Source organism: Hoplias malabaricus, chromosome 9 (genome assembly GCF_029633855.1).
Source record: "Hoplias malabaricus isolate fHopMal1 chromosome 9, fHopMal1.hap1, whole genome shotgun sequence".
Taxonomy (NCBI): domain Eukaryota; kingdom Metazoa; phylum Chordata; class Actinopteri; order Characiformes; family Erythrinidae; genus Hoplias; species Hoplias malabaricus.
The window spans coordinates 10277271-10299673 of NC_089808.1; the positions used below are offsets into that span (position 1 = coordinate 10277271).

The 22403-nt window shown below is 37.1% G+C and overlaps 1 protein-coding gene across 2 annotated transcripts; it reads left to right on the forward strand.

The window, feature by feature from the left end:
* Positions 1–364: 364 nt before the first annotated feature.
* LOC136707460 (SUN domain-containing ossification factor-like) lies at positions 365–21882 on the forward strand. 2 transcript variants are annotated; one of them, XM_066681552.1, is made up of 24 exons: positions 365–632; positions 5458–5581; positions 5958–6053; positions 7638–7861; positions 8314–8400; positions 8632–8746; positions 9087–9198; positions 9372–9493; positions 10086–10153; positions 10351–10458; positions 11184–11289; positions 11522–11542; positions 13171–13226; positions 14251–14333; positions 14618–14677; positions 14849–14923; positions 15219–15300; positions 15748–17070; positions 17759–17846; positions 17975–18079; positions 19472–19629; positions 20228–20310; positions 20453–20508; positions 20918–21882. In XM_066681552.1, the coding sequence occupies exons 1-24, from the start codon at positions 577–579 to the stop codon at positions 21380–21382; spliced, it is 3873 nt and encodes a 1290-aa protein (XP_066537649.1). In that variant the 5' UTR covers positions 365–576; the 3' UTR covers positions 21383–21882. The 2 variants fall into 2 exon arrangements, with proteins under 2 accessions (XP_066537649.1, XP_066537650.1); XM_066681553.1 differs by lacking the exon at positions 11522–11542.
* Positions 21883–22403: the final 521 nt, after the last annotated feature.

Here is a 22403-nt window from a genome sequence, read left to right on the forward strand (position 1 = left end):
CCTATGTGAAGCTCTTATGAATTGGCATAGGATATTTTACATATTATCTTGTGTATGATTATAATAAAAACTAAATTGAGATATGGACTGGCACAGGATATGTTGTGTCCTGCGTGTAATAACAATTACTATATTCTGACTAGGTGAAATATCATCTGTAATGCAAGTCTAGATACGAACATTAATGTTAAAACGTTTTGCCGTTGTTGTCTAGAAACATTTGGACACGAAGTTTATACTTGGATCAGTAGCAGGTGCGAGAGCCTTCTGGCCACGTCACTGCTGAGCTGTGATCTGATTGGCTGAGGGACTCCGCTTGAAGTGTGCGGCGCTTTGACCCGTCCACGTAATCAACTGAGTCTCAGTCCTCAGAGAAACTGAACTGACTTTAGCTCAGGGAGAAACAGAAAGAGAGAGAGAGGGAAAGTAGACCGAATATCGCCGTTGGACTTTATTTAACATTTTAAACCGTCAGAAAACTGGGTTTTCAAGCCAAGCCGAACCTCTCAGAGTTTATAAACTCGGAGTAAAGGAGACGACGACGGCCACAATGTTGCTTCCCGCTTTTGGTCGATAATGAAGAGGCACGAGTTCGCACTGTTTTGCATCAGCGTCGTTTTCCTGTGTTACTGGTAAATGTAATTTTACGTCATTATTCCGTAGTTTAAATACCGAGGTATAATTATACTGTAACTTCAGCTGAATAATGAACAGGCACAAACAGCTGGGGTTCGACAACTGATGACACCAGCTCCAGCTGATGACGGGTTTAACTAAAGCCTCTTTCGGGGATTTGCTGAAGTACAGTCTTTATCTAAAGTGGAAGTACACAGTTCACACATTTATAACCTTCTTAAAGATGTATTTACAGTTATATTAGCTTTCCTACCTCTATTTTCAAGTTAGCTAGCACGCTAAGCTATGCTAACTGACAACTGCTGCTGTTGCCAAATTCTTCAGTTCATGTTGGCCAAGCTTACAATCTCAGATACCCTTTTTTTAAACTTACCCTGATATTCATAAACAAATTTACATGTATACTCATTTATACTACCGTTCTGTAATACAGTATATTTTGCTAGGTTAACTAGCTAGCTAGTCTGACTTTAAGAAAATATGCTAGATAATATTTTAATTTAAACAGTCAGCAAAATATGAAAATGCACTTGTTTACACAGTCTTTATCCATTTTATCAGCTTTGCTTGGTTCTACAGTAAAAGACGATACTCCATCTGTTGGTCTACCTATATTATTAGTCTACTGTCACCCTGTTTTTCAATGGTCAGTACCATTAATGAGCAAATAATATATGCCCCGAGTTTGGTTTTATATATTTGTGTGTGTGTGTGTGTGTGTTATTTGACACTCCGGAGGCGGTGGTGTGTTAGTGTGTGTTGTGCAGTGTGCTGGTACAATTGCATGAGGCACAGCTGTGCTTCTGTAGACCTTAAACCCCTCAGGGCTGAGAATAGTCCACCAACCAAAAACATTCAGCCAACAGCATCCTTTGTCCACTGATGAAGGATTAGAGGATGACCACACAAACTGTGTAGCTACCGACTCGCTTCTGTCTCTGACTTTACATCTACAAGGTGGACCCACGATGTAGGTGTGTCTTACAGAGTGGACAGTATATTAACACAGCGTTTAAAAACTCCAGGAGCCCTGCTGTGTCTGATCCACTCACACCACTGACATCAGTGTCAGTGCAGTATGCAGATGACAGTAATCAATTTCCCAAATCATACCTACTCTGTGGAGGTCCTGACTATTTGAAGAAAAGGGTGCAAAAAGAGTGTAGAGCAACAAATGGACTGTAGTCTGTAATTGTAGATCTGCAAAGTGGAGCTGAGAAAATGGACAATGAGTGTAAAAATAAGGAGGTGGTCACAAAGTTGTGGCTGCTCTGGGTTATATTTAGTTGTTGGCGCTTCTGCTTTTTTTTTTCGTGACACTGAAAAATTGATTACTTGTTCTTAGTAAATTATTTTTTTGTAAACAAAGCTGTCAGAATGAGCTTTCGAGCTGTAAACCATGGGGTGTTAAATCCCACCCACACAGGGCAGCAGAGGCACAACCATATCTAATCTATGCTTACTCATGTACTGCTGGTCAAAATGCCATGACTGCCAACCCATAGCACATTTCTCTCACCCATTATAGAGCCGTTTCCCATGCCCCCCCTCTCATTCTGTATGACTAAATTTAACAGCATCCTACATGGAGCGGGCAGAGTATCAGATTTACTTTGATAAGTTGGCCAGAAAGGGAATTTCTTTGTCCGTTACGGAGATTGGGCATAGTAAGTTAGTTTACGAGAAAACTGGCTTGTAATATTGCTGGTAGTAAAATTCTACATTAATAGACTGTAGTATACAATAACTGCAGCTTAAAGAAACATATCATCCAAAATAAATGAATTATGTAATGTAACATTAACAGCACAAATATGTTAGTGTTAACCGCCATCTTTCATGTTTTTTAGCATTTGGAGGTCTCTCCACTCTCTAGATGCTGTTTCTCAGCAATGGCTGACAAAGGGAAACCTGAGCCTGTTCAACTTAAGACTCTAAGTTTGTTTTTCTGTTTGCTTGCATTTACTGAGCCAGGGCTGCGTATAAACAACAGATGTTTTTTTTCCAGTGTGCAAAAGGACCGGAGTGCTAGTTAATGGTTAGGGAACAACTTTATAAAAAAAAGAAAAATAAAGTCTATTAGATTAAAATCTTGAACATCACTTTTAAGACCAAAGGAATTACTCTGATGGTCTAAAAGTTTATGGACACCTGCTTGTGTAACATTTCTTCTTAAGTCTTATATGAAGGGTGTTAATAGGGGTGTGTCTCTCCTTTGCTGACACAGTTGCCTCTGATATGGCAAGGCCTAGGGATTTGAACAATTCTGTGAGGATTTGATCGTACATCGTTTCACACAAACATTAGCGAGGTCAAGTACTGATGTAGGATGATTAAATCTTCATCACAAATGCCATTCCAACTCATTTAACAGTACTGGATAGAGCTCCATCACTTCATATAACACATTTCCATGGCTCCATAGCCCAGAACTGGACGGCTGGATGCTTTGCAATAGACATGTTGATTTAAGGCTTGTGTAGCTGCTCCAGTGTTTTCCGTTCTATCTGTGGTGCTTTTGTAAGCTGTGTATACAAGCTGCAATTAAACCAGTGTCAGTAAGTGGTAGATTTTAAAGTATAACTACACCCCCAAGCTTCAGCTAATTCTGCCTCTGGTTGAACATTGAAGAATGCACTGAAGTGGAAGAAGGCTGTTGGGTAGAGAGGCTCTGCAGAATTGTTTGTTTCATTTGAATCTAACAGAGAAATGCCTATGCAGCAGGAAGACCAATGTGGTGCAGCGGAATGTGAGGAAAAATATGCTAGTAGATGAAGTTATTCAGTACACACACGTCTCGAGTAGAACCCCATCAGGCGTTTCCTACTAGGGTACAGAGACCATCTGGACCTAGACCTGAAACATTAATTACATTATTGACTATATGTATAATATATGGACATTTCCTCAATCACCTTTACTGACTTCAATATCGTTCATTTTGTTTACTCTCATGTTTGTCTGCGTAAGAATGAACATTAAATATTTTAGTCAGTCGCTCTGTACTGTTCTGGGGCTGCTATGCCAATTAGTTTTAAAACAGTGGTTTTATTTATTTAGAATATTTTTACATTCCAATTACAATTTCTGAATATTCTTAAAACAATATTTTTGCTTTTAAAAGGGGTGTAGTTGCATTATTATATAATTAGATTATCATTATATCAATGGAATTAAATTGTCTTAAAATGACAATATCGTTTTTCACAATATATCGACCACAGAAATGGCTATTGTTCCATGCTTATGACGGCACATATAGCAGTATTAATACTGAGGGGTGCTCCAGAGGTGGAACTGATCATAATAAAATATTCTTATTGCTTGTTCAAGATGTAACCAAAGCTGGTATATTTAATTACTCCAAAGAAATGCAATTCTGCTCTTGGGGTGTACTTATTCTTTTAAATTTATTCACCAGATTGAAGGAGTCTCTGCATACCTTTGGACCTACTGTCTGTATCATTCGTGTCTATATCTTGTTCCCTTAAACCAAGGTTCAATTTTGTCTTGGTACTGTGTCTCAGGTTGTGGTGTGACATGACAAAGGTTAACTAAATATCTTACACGTGTTTGGGTGACGCCACATTTGTGTTGCAGTCTGGTCAGAAAATGGACTTCATCCGAGCTTGCGTCACAGATTTAATCTTTGAAAGCAAAGCAACTGTGTTTATGTGTGGGGTGGGGGTGGGGGTGGGGAGGGCTTCTAGTGTAAGAATGAATCCTAGCAGTATCTACCTTATGTGAAGTTGCCATTTATGGTATACCATGCTTCTTATCATTCATTTTCTGTGCTATCTTTATTCATTTTATTTATAAATATTCTTATAGCACCTTTGTAGACACCCAAGGACACTACAATCTGAATGTTTTTCTTCATCTGCAGTTTGAAGAGCTCCTTTTAAACCATGTGATAAGCTCACATTTTTATTTAGAACATTACACACATCTGGATTCTTAGTTACCTAGATATCTTAATTTGAATGTCAAGCTTATCCAATATAAATAGATCTGAGGGATATTTTTAATAGACAATCATAAAATTTGAGTTAAAATGATTTGGCTAACTCTGAAATCCTGCTTTACTTTATCCCTCCTAGGTCATTGGGTTTTTGTATACCCTGTCATAACACAACAATTCTTTGCTTTGTAATGATTTAGTTTTACAAGTAGCGGCCCACTTATCCCACCACAAACTGTTCTGAAGCCCACACGAAAATGTAATTGGCTATTTAAAATCTAAACAAATACAGGACAACAAGCAATGTAACCATTTTAGGTTTAGATGCATACTTGCTATGGTCAGTCACATCTTAAATGGTTTGGCTTTAAAGCTTTATTCGACAAGACCTGTGAGCAACAATGCAGAGTGATAATGGTTCATTTTCTGTTCCGGTGCATGTGAACCCTAGCACTAGGTTGTGCTGTATTTCCTTCATGTTAGTTTATGCTTGATTTTCTGGTCAGAGATAGAGTGGCCACTAGTTTTAACCAATTATCAATGGTGGGTAAAACTCACACTTTAAGATAGACAATTTTCAATGTACACTAATTAACATTACTAGTTTTGTAGGTCATGTGAGTGTACTATGCAAGACAAATCAAGGATTTATTTATTTATTCTCTCTCTCTCTCCCAAATAATATACATAATGTGTCTCATTCTTTAATGAAAAATGAATAATGAAATGCTGTAAACCCTGTTATTATATTCAATTTGTATATTTGCATGTGCTTGGATTTGATGATGTGCTTGAAGTTTAAGAACTTACACATAAACGTTGAAATAAATAACTGTAAGTATATCCTGGGCTCTTTACAGGCACCCTGTTCAACATGGCCATTGCTCAGAGCAGAATAAACCTGACACACAAAATCAGCCCCAGCCCACACAGGACATCACAGAAGAGCAGCACGAGTCCGGAGAGAAAAGGAGAACTAACAAGGTACACAAGCCTCTTTGGTTTGTTTGTTTTTTGTTTTTTTTTCTAACTTTTTCTTCATTTTACCACTGCTATTAATATACTCTCCCCCATACACAAATTTAGCTTAGTGCCCAGTGCGACCAACATTTGTCATGTCTGAAAAACCAGCAAGGGAGTTTCCAAACAGCCACTGCCATACTATTATTAGGTTCCCTGTGCACTATGAATATCAGCATGGAATAACAGAATGTTAGGTTTGAGGCAGTATGCTGTGCATTTTATTAAAAACATTGTTAAAATGTTTTTACCTTAATCGTTGCAAGTACAAGGTGCAAAATCTTTCTTCTTGTTAAGGTTTTTATTTTCCCATGTTATAAAGGATTTCTTTGATCCACAGGAACTTCAGACAATGGAACACAGCACACAGACCGAAACAGGTCCAATAGATGTTTTACAGACACAGGAAACCCGATTACATGAGAACAATGGAAAGGTACTGCCATATTGGTTTCTACTGACAATATTATATTTTTGTGATTTTACTTTTTCCATCTCTAAAAATGTCCAAACTTTGTTTTCAATATAGGTTTTACACAGACATCTCAGAAAATTATGATCATGTACTTGTTTCTACACTCACTGTTCATTCTTTCACTCCACTGACCAGACAGGAGCACTTTGTAGTTCTACAATTACCGACTGAAGTCCCACCTGTTGCTCTGCATAATTTGTTTGCATTTCTGTGTCTGAGCCACCACCACCACATCAGTGTTACTGCAGTGATAAGAATGATCTACCAACCAAATCATACCTTCTCTGTGGGGGTCCTGACCATTGCAAAAGAGGGTGAAAGGGGACAAAAATGTATGCAGAGCAACACTGGACTGCAGTCTATACTTTTAAAACTACAACGTGCTCCTGTATTGTCAGGGGAACAGTGAGTGTAGAAAGAAAGTGGTTGTAATTTTTCCTACTGGGAAGTATAGCACAACCACAGACATTATGTATGTATTATATTGTTCAAGTACCTGTAACCATTTCCTAGAACACGAGAACCATAGGAGTAGGGAGAATTTTCTTTAGCTTGTGTTGTCAAAACATGCACAATCTGTATCGAGAAAAGAGTTTCTAGTTTCTATGACTTTTTTTTTTTTTTTTTTTTTTTTTTTTTTTTTTTTTACCCTGTTTGGTTTTAAGTATCAATCATTAATAGTGTGGTGTTTTTGTTTTTTTAAATGGCACTCATTGGACATTGGACTGGTAGTGACATTGCTTGATGATTACATGATTATTGCAATTGGCCAGTTTGTAGTTACCACCATTTCAAGCTTCTACCCATATGTTGGAGTTCAGGACACATGTGCAACTATGACAGGAACGGAACCCAATTTTAGCATGAGTAGTCACCTATGGCATAGTTCACTTGGCAGTGGAAATGGCAACAAAGTGCATGATAATGACTTTATGACAGTACTGCATGGCCTGGTACAAGTGGCAAACACAGACTTTTCATAAATTAAGCTTACTGATAATCCCTACAATTTTCAGTTTAATCTTTCAAAGCAATTGTCAGTGATAATAATTTGCCATTGTTGTGTACTCTGTCAGAATAAAGAGAGCAGAGAATGTGTGGGGCTTATTTTGTGCACCTTTTCGTGCACAAATCACTGGGCTTTTTCCTGAAGGATATAACACCTCAGAATCAGAATATTTTGATAGAGGGTACAAAGCAGGACCAAATATAGATCCTATTATTAATATATCATCACTCTCCAAAGATGAACACATATCTCCATTTTTGTTGATATATTGTTTACTGCATGATTTGACAACAGCAGCTCTCCTTCACATTGTGTGAAAATTTCTTGATTAATCGCCCAAAATCAATGTTGAAAGTCCTTCATCTGAAAGTTAAAAAGATTTTTTCCTTCTCTTGTACTATTTTGGAGATGCGTGTTTTCTTCTTTGGACAGTGACAACATGTATTAACATATTATCATTAGAAAAAACTGTTACATACTTACCAGCCACCAGAAGCTGTTGTTGCTGTGTAACATTCATAAATCTTATGTTTTAGGCTTTGGAAATGGATGGGACCACAGCAGAGTTGGTGTTTGCTTCAGAGAATTCAATACGTGAAGATGATTCTGATCACAGTGCACCAGAATCTTCCATTCCACAACACCAGACTACTGACCTCTCCCACATCCCTTCTGGGTCTGTAACTGCTACTGAGCCTACAACCATCTCTGAGGATGTCTCCTCAAGCACCACTGTGTTACCTGGATCCACTCTGTGCAGGTGTGATATATTCAGAGGCTACATATTTGGGGTTTTCTCTTTTATTTCATTTTCTACATGCATTTTTCACCTCCCCAATTATACTGTTTTTATTTTACTATAGTGCTATGTTGTGTTTTTCAACATTGTCTTTCGTAGTTGTGTATATTATGTGATCTCCGGCATTCTCAGTGATGTGTGTTCTATTAAATATTAACTTTATTAAAAGTCATTTTTATAATTATTTAAATATTCAAGGGATTGCTTAAAATTGTCCTCATATATACTGACAACAATCTGAAATTCATGGCATAGTTAATAGATATTGCAAGGATTTCATTTTATATGTAAGTACCAAAGAGGTTTAAAAATAGATCCCATGAACTTTATTCATTAATTTATTTATTGTACCTTCATTAACTTGAACATCAGTTACGAGAGATGTAAGTCGGTTATGATTTCTTTCTCTTCAGTGCTGGCGATGATACCTGCACTTCTGCCTCTACACCAGTTGCTTGCGAGGTAGAAGGCAGCCCTCCATATGATGTGGACCTTACAAGGTATGAAAAGTAGTATGAGATTTCATATTCTGCTCATCACCAAGTTATGAAGTTCTTCGTAAGCTGAAAAGCTATCATGCAACAGACATGAAAATGACTGTCTGAATCTACTGCGTGAGACTCTGCTTGACATATTTATTTACTTATAACTTCCACAGGTATATTGAGGTGGAAATGTATTTAAATTGTTTAGTTCTTATTTTTATCTCCTGTTGCGTTCATATATTACAGTAGTCTTCCCATGGTCTTGGAGAATACCAGCACCTCTGGAACAGGAAAGGGTACCAAGACTAGTTTAGAGAGAGCGAATAAAGGAACTAATGTTTCCAACATGCTGAATGAGCAGGTGAGGTTCCAGTCTGAAGGAAATATTAAGCAAAATAACACTTGTTTTATGCTAATATGTTTAGAAATAGAAATGAACATATTTCTGTTATTTTCTTGCATATTAATGCTAGATTTATTTATGCCTCTGTTTAACTTGTATTTATTTTGCCCATCTGAAATTTTAGGGCAAACTACTCTTACACATTTCAGATGTTTTACAGCATCTTTGCCATATGAGATCAGAATAGGGTTCCGCCCACTGGAAAAGTTTAGAGCAGTTTTACCCAAGCAAAAAATCATTCCCATTTGCCTAGTTTTGAGATATGTATCCTGAAACTCTCAATTTTACCATTCAACAGAGGGTTCATGTCACCCCAGAAATGGATCCATCTGTTCTCAGCAAAGACCCAGAAGACATTCCAACTTTTGATGAATGGAAAAAGATAATGATGGAGGTGGAGAATGAAAAAAGTAAGTCGGCTTGTTCAGAAGTGAACGTTGACAGCAGTGTTGTTATTTAAACTTGAAGATCATTACTAATCATTGTGATCTCCAGTCATAATTTCCTAAAACTCACTTTGTGCATGACATGTCAGCCCAAGGGCGTGTTATTCAAAACACACTATTTGTGTCTATTCCATCAGGTCAAACTACACACACGTCCTGTAATGGCGGTTCTAGCACTGTTAAGAAGGTGCAGAAAACAACAAATTACGCCTCTGTGGAATGTGGGGCTAAGATTCTTTCTTCTAATCCTGAGGCAAAGGTACGCACGGTATTGCATAACGTGAAGTTGTATTTGGCACTTCAAATAGAATTGCTGGAAGGTTGACAATGACTGCTTCATGTATTATAAATAAAGGATTTTTGGAAAACCTGAACCCAGAATATTTTTAACTTGTTAGATATTCTGAGGGCTACAGTCATAGCAAAACTTCACAGACAGTGTTTCAGGCAGGAAATATAAATAGGACAAAACGGAATACTTTTTTTTTTTTTTTTTTTTTTTTTTTTTTTTTTTTGCGTGTTTTCCCTCACCTTCTTTCTTTACGTAAGCATGAATGTCACCAATTCCAAAGTCTGAATATAGTTAATATATTTGCACTTAAAGTTCATTGCTCTTTTAATTGAGTGTAAGTGCATTATTATGCTATTTTATTATTAATATATCAGTGGTATAAAATGGTCTTAAAATGACAATAATATTGTGTATCAAAATTATTTCTGGAACAATATATTGACCACAAAAATGGCTGTTGTGACAAGCCTATGCTTTTAAATTAGACATTTTAAAGGGTTAACTTACAGTTTTCTTTTTTTAAGATTTTTTCATTGACTTATACATTTTCTACATTTAGAGTACTTCAGCCATCCTAATGGAAAATATGGATGTTTATATGCTGAATCCCTGTAGCAACAAAATATGGTAAGCCGAATAGACGGTACTTGTGTCTTATCTTTGTGTCTAATTCTACTTGTCATTTTTCACTTTTCTAGTCACTCTGATCTTTGTTCCTCTTTTTCTTTTTCCTTCATCTTTCCAGTACTTCTATTCTTCTTACAACCATAACATCTACACTTTCGTCAAGTTCAACCATTCTCTTCCTCTCTGTTCACCTCCAGGTTTGTTATTGAGTTGTGTCAGCCCATTCAGGTTAAGCAGCTGGACATTGCCAATTTTGAACTCTTTTCCTCGACCCCCAAAGACTTCTTGGTCTCCATCAGTGACAGGTCAGTATATATGGTTTCTCACTAAAGAAACATCACTGTTTGACTTGTATAACCGCAGTGGGGATGTTCTTTCATTTTACTGTGTACTTGGGTATATAGTTGAAATGACAATTAAAAACACTTCTGTGTTTTTCTTCTGAACACTTTTGGCCAACTTGCAAAGTAATATCAGGTTGAAAAATTATCATAGGAAATGTTGGCATTGCAACAGAGCAGTGTTTTTAACAATGACATATTTAAAAGTCAACTTTCCCTTTGGCAACTGTAGCTGGGCATTCAAGAGGGATTAATTGGCATCTCTTTCTCTGGGTGGGTACATTGGCCATACATTTTCTCCACCGTGCAGCACAACGCTAGCGGTCTAACTATGTCTGTTTAGCAAGCATCTGTGCTAAACAGATGAAGGCAGAATATTAGTTATTATTAATGTGGTTTCTCTTTTTGTCATTTTTAATTAAATTTCCGGCAAGAAATTATTAAATAGAGAAGCTATTTCTTGCCTAATTCATATTGTACCGTTGTATATGAAATTATTCTTCAGATGAGAGTTATTTTCCTCAAAACATGTCATTTGAGTAATATCCAATCTTTTTGCCTACAAATGTAGTCAGTGATAATGTTTTAAATAAACATTTTTGTCTTGAATATATAACTAAAAAATTTTGTGACCTGCTCCCCAATGTCTTGAGCAAAGGCTTGGATTGAATTTGATTGGTTGTCCACAGATATCCAACCAGCAAATGGACCAAACTGGGGACTTTTCACGCTCGTGATGAACGAACAGTTCAGAGTTTCCCACTGGATGAGCATTTATATGCTAAATATGTCAAGGTATGTGAAGACCTATTATATGAAAAACCATTTGTTTCATCTTCAATTTGAATTTTTTAAAATTGACATATGGACTGTATTTTCTAGTCCATTTCTCAAATCATTCTTTTGCAGTTTGCAGTCTAGTTGAGATAAACTGAATAACAAGCCCTCAGTGTTCTATGGTCTATCTACTGTTTACTTCTTCACTGTTCTCAACTGTTGTTTTCCTTCTCTTTCTCCTCTGCTTTAGATGTTCACCAAGTACATAAAGGTTAGCCCCCATTCTTTTAGGTGTGTTTGGATGAGTGGGTGAAGGCAGAGGTCTGCGCAGACATGAAATTTAAGCTCAATATATTACTGTATCTGTGACTTTGAATGCCAGTGTAAATATGAAAGTTGTTGTCCATCTGAGTAAGTCTGTTAAATGTGGTGTAGGACAGTCTTTACCAACAAACTGGCAACACACACAAAATGTACAAGTACTCAATTTATTGGTCAAGATTTGAATTCGTAGACTGGTCAGTCATGCATCATTCTGTAGTTGGTTCCTTGCCTAGTAAGAAATTAGACATTGTTTATTTTTGCTTTAAAAAAACCCCAAAATATTTGATATATTTTTCTCTCCTGAATGTACTTAAATACAAGTTTCGTTGGCATTGAAAAAAACAAATAATGTTATATATTTTCTACACACAAGCTAATACTTCTGTGCACTGAAGGGACATTGCCAAAAAGTAATTGGAAAATTGGCCAAATTGGCTTAACTGAAATTACATCTCAGAAACAGAATTGACAGAATTGGTTATTAATGTGCATTACCCCTATGAATCTGCCAAAATAAAATAAAAATTATTATTCACTGGCAACATGTCCGTACCATTAGCAGGAACTCAAACTGTAAGCTACTACCATTAAAACAACTGCCGCAGTTTGCTGGTTGAATGTGTTCTAATGCCAGTGTCAGTTTTTTATTCCTGAATGAATTCAGATATCTGTACAGAAAAAAAAACATCTGTTAAGCACTTGCCAAAAACAGCAAACCAGCTAAGACACACAATTCCAAATATAGGCTTGATGCCAGCTACAGAATGATACACCACTTCAGAGGTCTGTTGTGTTCCAGATGTTTTCCTGAAAGCACATCAGCACTGAGTTACTTGCTCACTATTATCACCTTCCGCCTTGTTTTAAGAACCCATTTGTATTTGTGACTTTCTGATATGTGGTGCAGATGAAATCATGTGTGTAATCACTCAAGATTACTAATGGCTTTGGTTGTGTCTCAGAATCCACTAATTACAGGCTTTTGCTTTATCTGTTTCACCCACTAACATTCTGTCGTGCTGGACTGTGTGTGTGAGGTGAATGTCTTTTTCATGTATTCCTCCACCAGGTGAAGGGTGTATTTAATTCACCATTTGACATGAATTCTTTTCAAAAGATCAAACGCAAAAGAGACTTAATAATTTGTATTTAAGCCTGAAGATGAGTGTTTTTTATTTCTACACTCATGCACGTTTATCAAGAGCCTGTGGCATTTATCTTTAGTTAACTACTTAAGGGATAGACCTAAATTTGTAAAGTTAACGGTTTGTCACGTAAATTATGTCACATGCCACGTAAATATTTGAGTTTCAAGTTTATTAGAAAGGTAACTATTAGTGAGTATTAAAGGCTCCACTGGGATTAAAATACATTCAGGCCTTACTCTGTAACGGTCTTTCAGTACAGTGACTCAAACCTGAATTCACATCATCATTTCTGATCATCTGACTTGACTCTGAAACATTTATTAAATTAGTCTTCCATACATCGTATCTGAATGTTAGCTGCGTCTCTTTATATAATAATAATAATAATAATAATTCCTTTGTTTGCCATTACTGCTTTTAACTCTAGGTGGAGCTGTTGTCCCATTTTGGGTCTGAGCATTTCTGTCCCCTCAGCCTAATCAGGTAAACATCCACATTTTCATAATTTTGTATTAATAAATCTTATGGAAGCGTATTGCTGCCACACACACAAACAATCCTCAGTATGTCGTTATTATGAGATATTATCTAGTTTTTTTGAGATATGTCTGTCTCCATTCTGTCGGTAATACCAACACTGTTCTGTCACAAGAGCCACTGAGCCGTGGTTTCATTGGGTCACGCCACAGTGACCAGTGATAATCTGTTGTCCATGTAATGTTTTATGTGTTTGGGCTTATTTTCCTGTAAAGTGACCTAATCGCCGCGCCTCTTTTCCATACACTAATAACTAAGCACCAGCTTTATGTGCCGGGTTGGTTTCACCACTAAAGCTAAAGAGAAGAGTTTTGTCTAATTTTAAAAAGCCTAAATCATTTAGTGCTCTAGATATTCTGGAAGTTTATTCCAGAATTGCAGGCATAATAAGAAAATGCTGCCTCTTCGATTGTCAATGATGATTCTGTAAATTGGCTGCTGAACGCCAGATGAGCTCATGATTAAAGTCAAACTCCTTTGCTTTGTGCAAGAAGAGCCTAAATGAGCTTTCTGCTGTAAAGATTCTGAGCTCTCTTGAGCGCCAAGGCAGTACTTTGGTGAAACCAACCTGGCGCATGGGGCTGGAGCTCACAGCTCTCAAATGGTCCACTGCTTATAGTTATCAGTGTGTGAAAGAGGCGTGGCAATTTCGCTACTTTACAGGAAAATAAGCCTAAACACACAAAACGTGTTTTCTTCTTACATTTTTTTCTTTGGATAATTCATTAATCTTCAGCTCTGAAAACACACTAGGTAGGTTTTTATCTCTAGAGATTTGCTTTCTTACGTCCACTATGTTACTTCACTATGCTGTTTAAACTCTACTTATGTTCAAAAATTTACTTATTGTACATTTTGTCTAAATCAATTCAATTGCCTACTATTAAATAAAAATTCCAATAATTTAATTAGTAGTAATTATACATTTTAATCCAAGGTCATGATCTACCTCTTTCACTTGTGTTTTAAGGGTTTTTGGAACAAGTATGATGGAGGAGTATGAACTAAATTCAGAGCCCTCTGAAAGACCCAACTCTGAAGATGATGACAGTGGTGAGACCTGGCTGTTAAATATCTGTAGTTGAGCAGTGGTCATCAGTAATTCACTGCCAAACTGCCATTTTCTAATTAATAATAATTTAGGTTTTTTTTTTTTTGTTAAATAAAATGGCAATTGTTAGGTCAAGTTTCCATAAAATGATAAAGGAGCAGGAAAATGAATTTTGAATTACACATTTATAATTATATATTACACAAAAGAAAGCTTTACAATTTATTGGTACACCTAATTATATATGAAACTCTTATGTAACTTTTATGTTTCTCTCAACCTTTAGATTCTGCCTATCTGCAACAAGATGACAAAATGCCAAAGGATATTATTGGGTCTGCCAAGGGTAAGATTAATTGAATATTGTGGATTTACAGTCCTTGTTCATTTAAAAATTCCATGTATTGCAACTAATGAGCCATATTTATAATTGGGCAGGTGCTATGGTGAAGACAGTGCTTTGCTTATATGCAAAAGTAAAGTAGACAGTAACCACCCCTCCCTCCTATTTTTACAGATGTTATTTTCAATATGGTAAACATTGCTGCCAATGTGTTGGGTGGAAATCCAGAAGATGCAGCTAGGAGTGGAGGTACATGAGTGTACACACACAGCACTTTATCACTTTTGGAACAACAAATGTTTCATTTACAAAAGTTATTTTTTAAAAAGAATGAAAAGATGTTTTGGACTTTTTCTGTTGGTGTGTTCATTTATTAATTGTGTACAAAATATCAGCTTATATTTTTAATGTAGATACAGTATTTTATTGAATGCAGACAGCATTAAATGCCTGGCCCATAGTAGTACATACTGTCCATAAATCAATGGCTAAATATTTGAGACATTGGTTTGTTGATTTATCTTATCTTTTTTTTGAATGACAGGCAATTATTCCGCCATAAATTTAAATTTGACGGATCCATCAGGAACTCCTCAAACAGTTCCCCCAAGTGCCTCCTTTATCATGTGAGTAATTGAGTTATATGAGTGGTATTCATTCATTTAATGGGCAGCACTTTGTTTATTCTCCTGTTAATCAAGGATATAACTAGTGGACGCATCACCTAAAAATTATGGTAATGTCCCATCCACAGATAATTAAATAATTGGTAATATTAAACAATTTATATTTGGTGTGTTAATGTTTTGAATAAAAAGGTAATTGAAATAAAATCACTAAATATTATATAAAAGTTAGTAATGTAGGTATGTGTAATTTTATTGATTATTTGGTAACACATATATTTTGTAGCTTAAATTGAATTCCACAGCTTTTTGGAAACCTGGATATACCTAAAAGGAACAAGTTAACATATTGCATGCTAATGGGTTTCCACCAGGTTATATTCACTGGTTAAGCCTGAACCTTTTTGTGGACTTTTCTGCCAATTACATTTTTCTCTTATTATTCAGGTTGGAGACTTTGAAGCAGGACATCACAATGACAACTTCAGTGACACAAGACGCAGACCAGTCAGTACCTGCACCCACAGCATTACTCTCAGAGACACCCACAACAACGATGCCCATGCCAGATTCCCTCGCCCCAACTCCCCCTGATGAAGAACAGATTGTCACTCTTTTGCCTAAGGAAGAGGACTCTGATGTGCTGGACCAATCAGAACAGTCCTCTGACTCTATACTCCAAGTAGAGCAGCCAATGGCGAGGACAGAACAGGATGAGCAGTACTCAAGATTGCAGGACAAGAAGAACTGCTGTGAGCGAGGTTCTGATTACTGCTCTTGCATTGTTTCTCTTGAAGAGTATCTCCTGAAGAACTGCCTGCCACTGCCAACACGCCAGAATAAGAAAAAGAAGACAACAGATACGAAGTCAAATGATTCACAATCCCAGCTCAGCTCTTTTTCACAGGAAACCCTTCTTGCTTCATCTCCAGTAGTGATAACGTCATCATTGACGCAGACGCTGCACGCTAGGACGATGGAGACAACCTCCTTTCCAGATGATCCCACCACTGATGTATTAAAATCTCAGTTCTTTGAGATCAAAAAGGAACTTCAAACTGGATTTCTTGAGCTTGAGCCAAGTTTGACCTCTGCACTTCCAAAACCTACTTTAACAGATGCTCTTGCTTCTAAAGCCACACAGGCTGTTGACTTTCTGGACTCTTCAGTCATAAAGGAGACTGAGATAATGCTTCCTCAGCAGGAGATTTTCCGAGAGAAATCAGCAGATGTGAGAAAGATTCCTCTCCTTTCCTCTCACTCTGAAACAGCATCGTCCCAAGTTGTGGACACCAAAATTGTTGATGTAGAACGTGACCACATGACCCCACCTGTATTAGAGAAATCCACCACACAAGATAATCTGACTCCTAGTGAAATGTCTAACACTATGGATCAGGCACCCCTTGCTCCTCCATCCATATTCACAGATCAGTCTGTTCTTCACCCAGCAAAGACCAAAACCGCAGTCCCGGCTAGCACATTGACAGCTGCCCCCTTAACAGAATCCTTAGATGGCATATCAATTACTGCAGAACCCAAAACTGAGGAGCTTCTTGAGGAAGCTACTTTTGGAGGCCCTGGTGGAAATGGACAATCAGGGCAGCCGTCCTCCTCAGACTTCTATGCTGAAATGCCTAGTTCTACAGAGGTACCGCTCCATGGCTCTAACCAGAAGGAATCGGTCTTCATGAGACTCAACAACCGGATCAAAGCCCTGGAGGTGAATATGTCACTCAGCGGGCGCTACCTGGAGCAGCTCAGCCAGAGGTAACTACTACATTTTATAAATTAGAATATATTGATGAACACCTCTCAACCGTTATTTGGAGCTTCTCTAGATCTAGGGTTTCAGAATACATTTCATACGTGAGCATGATTTCTGTGGTTGGTTTTCAATAACTTACTAACACCAACCTGGGATGGATTTCCCCAAATCATCTTATCACAAAGAGAATTCTTAAAGGTTGGAGCAGGCATCACACTGAGCATCACATTCTCTATCAGTTAAGGTGGTCTTGTTTTTACTTCTAATGAAAATTATTTCAGTTAATGTATGAATCTTTGTCACCGTGCTTCTCTGAGAATAAAGCCAACCAATTTGATCTCCTTGCTACAATGTCAAGGTTCCTCATCACATAAAACTTTCAGGTTTAGACCACCTTTGGGTCAAGTATGGAACCCATTTATGAGGGATAGCTTACTTCATGTCACTGAATTCACACAATAATGCAGGATTTAGTAGGCTTCCATATGAACAACTCTTCCCCATTTGGGACTGTGGGAATATAAACCATTCACACTTTTATATCAGTTATCAGTTTGTATGTTCTCCATACTTCATTGCGAGAAAGCAATGAGAGAAATAGAGAAAGCACATCAAACATTTGGTCTAATATATGCATTAGGCCTTTTAAAAATTGGGTTAGATTTTAAAATGTTTCTTCTTGTTTCATAGGTATCGAAAACAAATGGAGGAGATGCAGAAGGCTTTCAATAAAACCATTATCAAACTCCAGAACACTTCTCGGATTGCTGAAGAACAGGTCAGACAAATCACAGATTAACAGAATTTTTTTTTTTTGTACTATTCTCTGTACTGTTTACTGTAGGTTTACAGCTGCATATTTGTACATTTGACCTTGAAAGCACTTTTTTTTGCTGTTCCCTGTAGGATCAAAAGCAGACTGAGTCTATTCAGGTACTTCAGGGGCAGCTGGAGAACATGACACAGCTTGTTCTTAACCTGTCTCTCCAAGTGAGCCAGCTACAGAGAGAGGTAGTATTCTTCAATTTATATTATATTATACATTTTATTATAATATTAGAGAAAAAATGTAATAAAATTCCATAAAATACTATAAAATATATATTTTAAAATCTGATCAAATACAGAGAAATCACAATTTTACAGTAAACGATGAAAAACGATAATGGGGGGAAAAAAAACGGGAAATATTAGGACAATAATATATTAAAACACGACATATTAGCCAGACAATATTTCACTTCCTTTCCAATGCACTCTCTTGGAGCATAATACCTTAAAGCAGCATCACCAGATGTTTTTGTTTGTGTAATTATTAGGAGACTAGAGCCAGATGATGTGAGGGATCTTAGTTTGGGGTCTTTCCAGAGGTTTATATACAATAATATCCACTGTTTTATTTGTGAGGTCATAAGTGAGTACCAAATATATGCCCGTTGTCTAAGTAATAGATGGTGTAGAGGTGCACCTCTCAACAGGTAATACACAAGCAAAGTTATCATCCATCGCCACCTTGGAAATACACAGTTATGAAAATATATTCACACACTTCTGTACTTTCCTTAAGGGAGTTCTACTTTTGCCTGCAAATGCATTTAAGTCTAAATAGCTGTGAGGAAAGAATGGAGTTGAATGTGAAGAGTCATATTGTAAATGCCATGATATACTATACACCACTTATGCTCCAGAGCTGGGTGGATGAACAAAAGGCAGAAAAAAGGTGGGCATCTTAATATGTACATGTAGCAATACCAAATGTACAGTCTGTGCATCTCAGGAACACTGAGGGTTATGGGTCCAATGAATTTTTTGTTGGTTTGTTAAACTGAATGTTACCAGTTTCTCTTTTGCTGGTTATCTATTGCTTGAAAATCTCCTGTAGGAAGAGTTCATGAGGAATTTGTAGAGTTGTATTTTTAGAGAATTCCAGATAATTGCTGAATTTATTCTTTTAATGTCTTTAATGGATTTTAACTCATTAGTAGTGGGCCTTGTACGTTTACATTTATGACATTTTGAGAGTACAAATTGTTCCAAAAAAAGGTCTGTTCCAAATCTCTGGGAATAGTATCATTCTTGTTCTATACAAATATATGGGCAAAATTGTTAGCTCCCCTGAACTGTTTTTGAAATAAAGACAAAGTTACATCTTTCTGTATTTCATATATATTTATACATATACCAACCCCATGTCCAGAAAGGTTTTTATAAATTGTTAATATATATTTATATATTTTCTTGAACTTTCCAAATACAGGGCTACAATTCTGCAAAATATATAAAAAGATTTGTAATAAAATATTCCATTGAATATTAGGAGATTTGGATCCAAATGCTCCAGAAGAGTAAATGATGACTAATGTGATTTTGTGAATGGTTTCTGAACAGTGTTGTGTTCTTTAGGTCTCTGACAGGCACAGCTACCTGCTGTTGTCTCTGGTCCTCTGCTTTTTTCTCGGGCTGGTTGTGTGCATTAACTTCTGTCGCATGTCACCTGAGACCCCCTCATCAGAGCCTGACATGTCTATACCCAACACCTACAGCTACTGCAGCTCTGAAAGGTGTGTCTAACACACACACACACACACACACACACAAAAAAAAAACAGGCTTTGTCAGATATTGCTCCCTATTTACGTTTTAGGGAATTATTGAGTGTCTAAATCCTAGTTGAATTTGAGTGTGATTTCGAGGGCACTCTAATCTCCCGCAGTGTACTTGTAATTTATAGTGAACTTCATAGCTCAATGCGCTGAATGTGAATTTCTTTGTTGCTAAACATTTAAAATATATTAAATGGTTCCCACTTTTTGTGTACAAACTGTATCACATTTGTCCTCCTGACCAAATTTGTTACAGACATTAACACAACCAACCATTCACACAATCAACAACCCAAACACTCATTATTTGCCTTGCAAATGTCTAAATTGACAAAACGCAAATCATAACAAAGCTTCATAGTTTTTATATATATATCCACTCTATATTTTTCTTGACACTAAAAGTTCCTTGTTCATGACCATTTTCACTGGAAATTATATAAATGAAAGGGTTCTTTGAATTTGTTCTCAGGACTCTATGTATTTGTCTATTCATCTATCATTGTATTTAATTTGGAATGTTTCAGCCTAATGGCAGACAATCTGTTTATTTCAGGGATTCATATGAAGATCTGAGCCTAAAACGGAGAGCATCATATCCCTTCTCACAGTCATCGCTTCAAATTCCAGTGGCCGAAGGTATAAAATCCAGTGTTTTTATTAGTTGGTTTGTTTGAGATAAATATGATATAACTGCAATTTGGACATGGTGATACCCATTATTTTTTATTTTTTTATGCTTCACTATTGTGTGTCAGCATTTTGGGTACTATTTTGATAGGTCCAAATGAAGCATACAATGTAGAAACTCAAAGGAATACAACTGGGAATAAAAAGGTATGGTGATTTCTTTCTTCCCCTACATTGCTACTAAAGCATGATATAAAAAGAGAGAGGATTTGGCAAATTTTTCATGGGCACAACCCACATACTCGGCTCTACTGCTCCTCCCACAAATGCATGTTCTTTACAAATGTGGCACCATTTAAAAGAGAAATTAAAATTTCCAACGGCATAAGATTTATTGCCAAGTAGCACAGTTACAACAAAGAAATAATCTACCAAACACAAAGTTCCTTACTTTTTGTGCTATGTTTATATATAATTTCCTAAATATTATAATTGCATCTATGCCCTGTTCAGCAGCTTCTACTAAGCCCCAAGTAGGAAAACCTAATGAATATAAAATTGCTGAATAATTGCAAAATGAACCTCCTCTTTCTCTTTCTCCTCTCTCTATTCACAGAAAAAGCATTGCAAAATGAAAGCTACTGCAAAACCAGAGACGATTACTCCAACTGTGCTCTCCGTCACATCAGTTCCTAATGGGAATCCACAATATAACAAGCCCCCTCCTCAAGATTGTCACATAAAACCCCCATCCTTGGGTACCTCTCTTTCACCTTTCACTTTTAGGGACCCTCCATCTGAAGGCAGCTCTGAGGCCTCTTCTCAGTCTGACGAGCCCTCGTTCTGCGGCATTTCCACCTGCAGCCGCCTCTGTGACAATCTTCCTCCCCCCAAATGTCAGTCAGAGAAGAGAGCCTTCAAGCGGCGACGTTCCAAACCCTCCTGTACTGCCGTGGTTAAGCAGCTCCTTCAGCCGCAAACTAGTAGCCCTGGTCCCACCATGCAAAATTTAATCAAGACCACTAAAGAACTCAGTGCTACGAGCAGAGTAGAAGTCACCACCATCTCTGGGCTTACTTGAAAGAACAGTTTTGAGAAACGCTAATGCTGCTGATATCTTTAGGTACTGCTGATGGTGGCTACTAGATCTGTCTTTTTTAGCAGTGCTAACAAACCTGCGCTTTTTAAACCCCATTGTAATATCATATGAATCCTGTGGATGTATAAAAACTGCCTGCGATTGTGGGAACCCTGAACAGGGTCGTGAACTTATTGAGACAATCGTCCGCACTTTGTGCCAAGCACAGGGGGATCGGTCAGAGCTGAAAGCATGACTCAAACACAATAAAACGTGCTGCCCTTGCACTGCTGCTTTGAGACGACAACAAGATTTGCACATTTTTTAATCTGGTAAAGTCCAGAGAAACACTTAGGCTTTACTCAGTGAGTTTTTTTTTAGACTTTAAATTTCAATTAATGCCCTTTTGAAGCAGTCAGAAAAAAAGTGTGATTGCTGGGAAAAAAGTGTTTTTAATGAGTTGCAAATTATTTTTTGATAAAAAGAATGGCAAACCCTCTTCCATACTGAAAACTGTCTCATGGATTTCTTTATGTTGTTAGACTGGTCTATTTTTGCCTGCAACTTCACAAGAAACCTCTGCTTTCACTTTCTCTAGTTCTCAAAACATTTAAGACCAATTACCATTCACCATGAAAGCAAAGATTTTAAAGGCTACCCTCAGAAAATCTCTGTCTCTGTGTGTGTGTGTGTGTGTGTGTTTTAAAGGAACACTAGGTAAGAATTGGTATTTCTGCTCCTGGGCTCCCTCTATAGTTTCAAATAGTAATTCTAAGTGTAAAGCGCTCATGAAAAGAGGATGTGGTTTCCTACTGTCCTCAAAGTTACATAGTGCAGTTTCTGCAATCCTGAGCTCAGAGATGCAACGACAGAAGATCTTTTTTTTCCCCTATGACAGGTCAGTGAAGCATCGCAATGATTTTAAAACTTTGAAACTTGGGAAAAAAAAGGTCCATTAATTACCTAGTGTCGCATTATGTTGCCAATACAGAAAGAACTTGGGTAATAACCACTGCTTGGCTTG

Excerpts from the sequence above, each read along its gene's own strand:
- LOC136707460 (XM_066681552.1), top strand. The coding sequence starts at position 577 with ATGAAGAGGCACGAGTTCGCACTGTTTTGCATCAGCGTCGTTTTCCTG. Across the intron at positions 9,199-9,371 it reads GGAGGTGGAGAATGAAAAAA|GTCAAACTACACACACGTCC; the intron begins GTAAGTCGGCTT and ends CTATTCCATCAG. Across the intron at positions 10,459-11,183 it reads TTGGTCTCCATCAGTGACAG|ATATCCAACCAGCAAATGGA; the intron begins GTCAGTATATAT and ends GGTTGTCCACAG.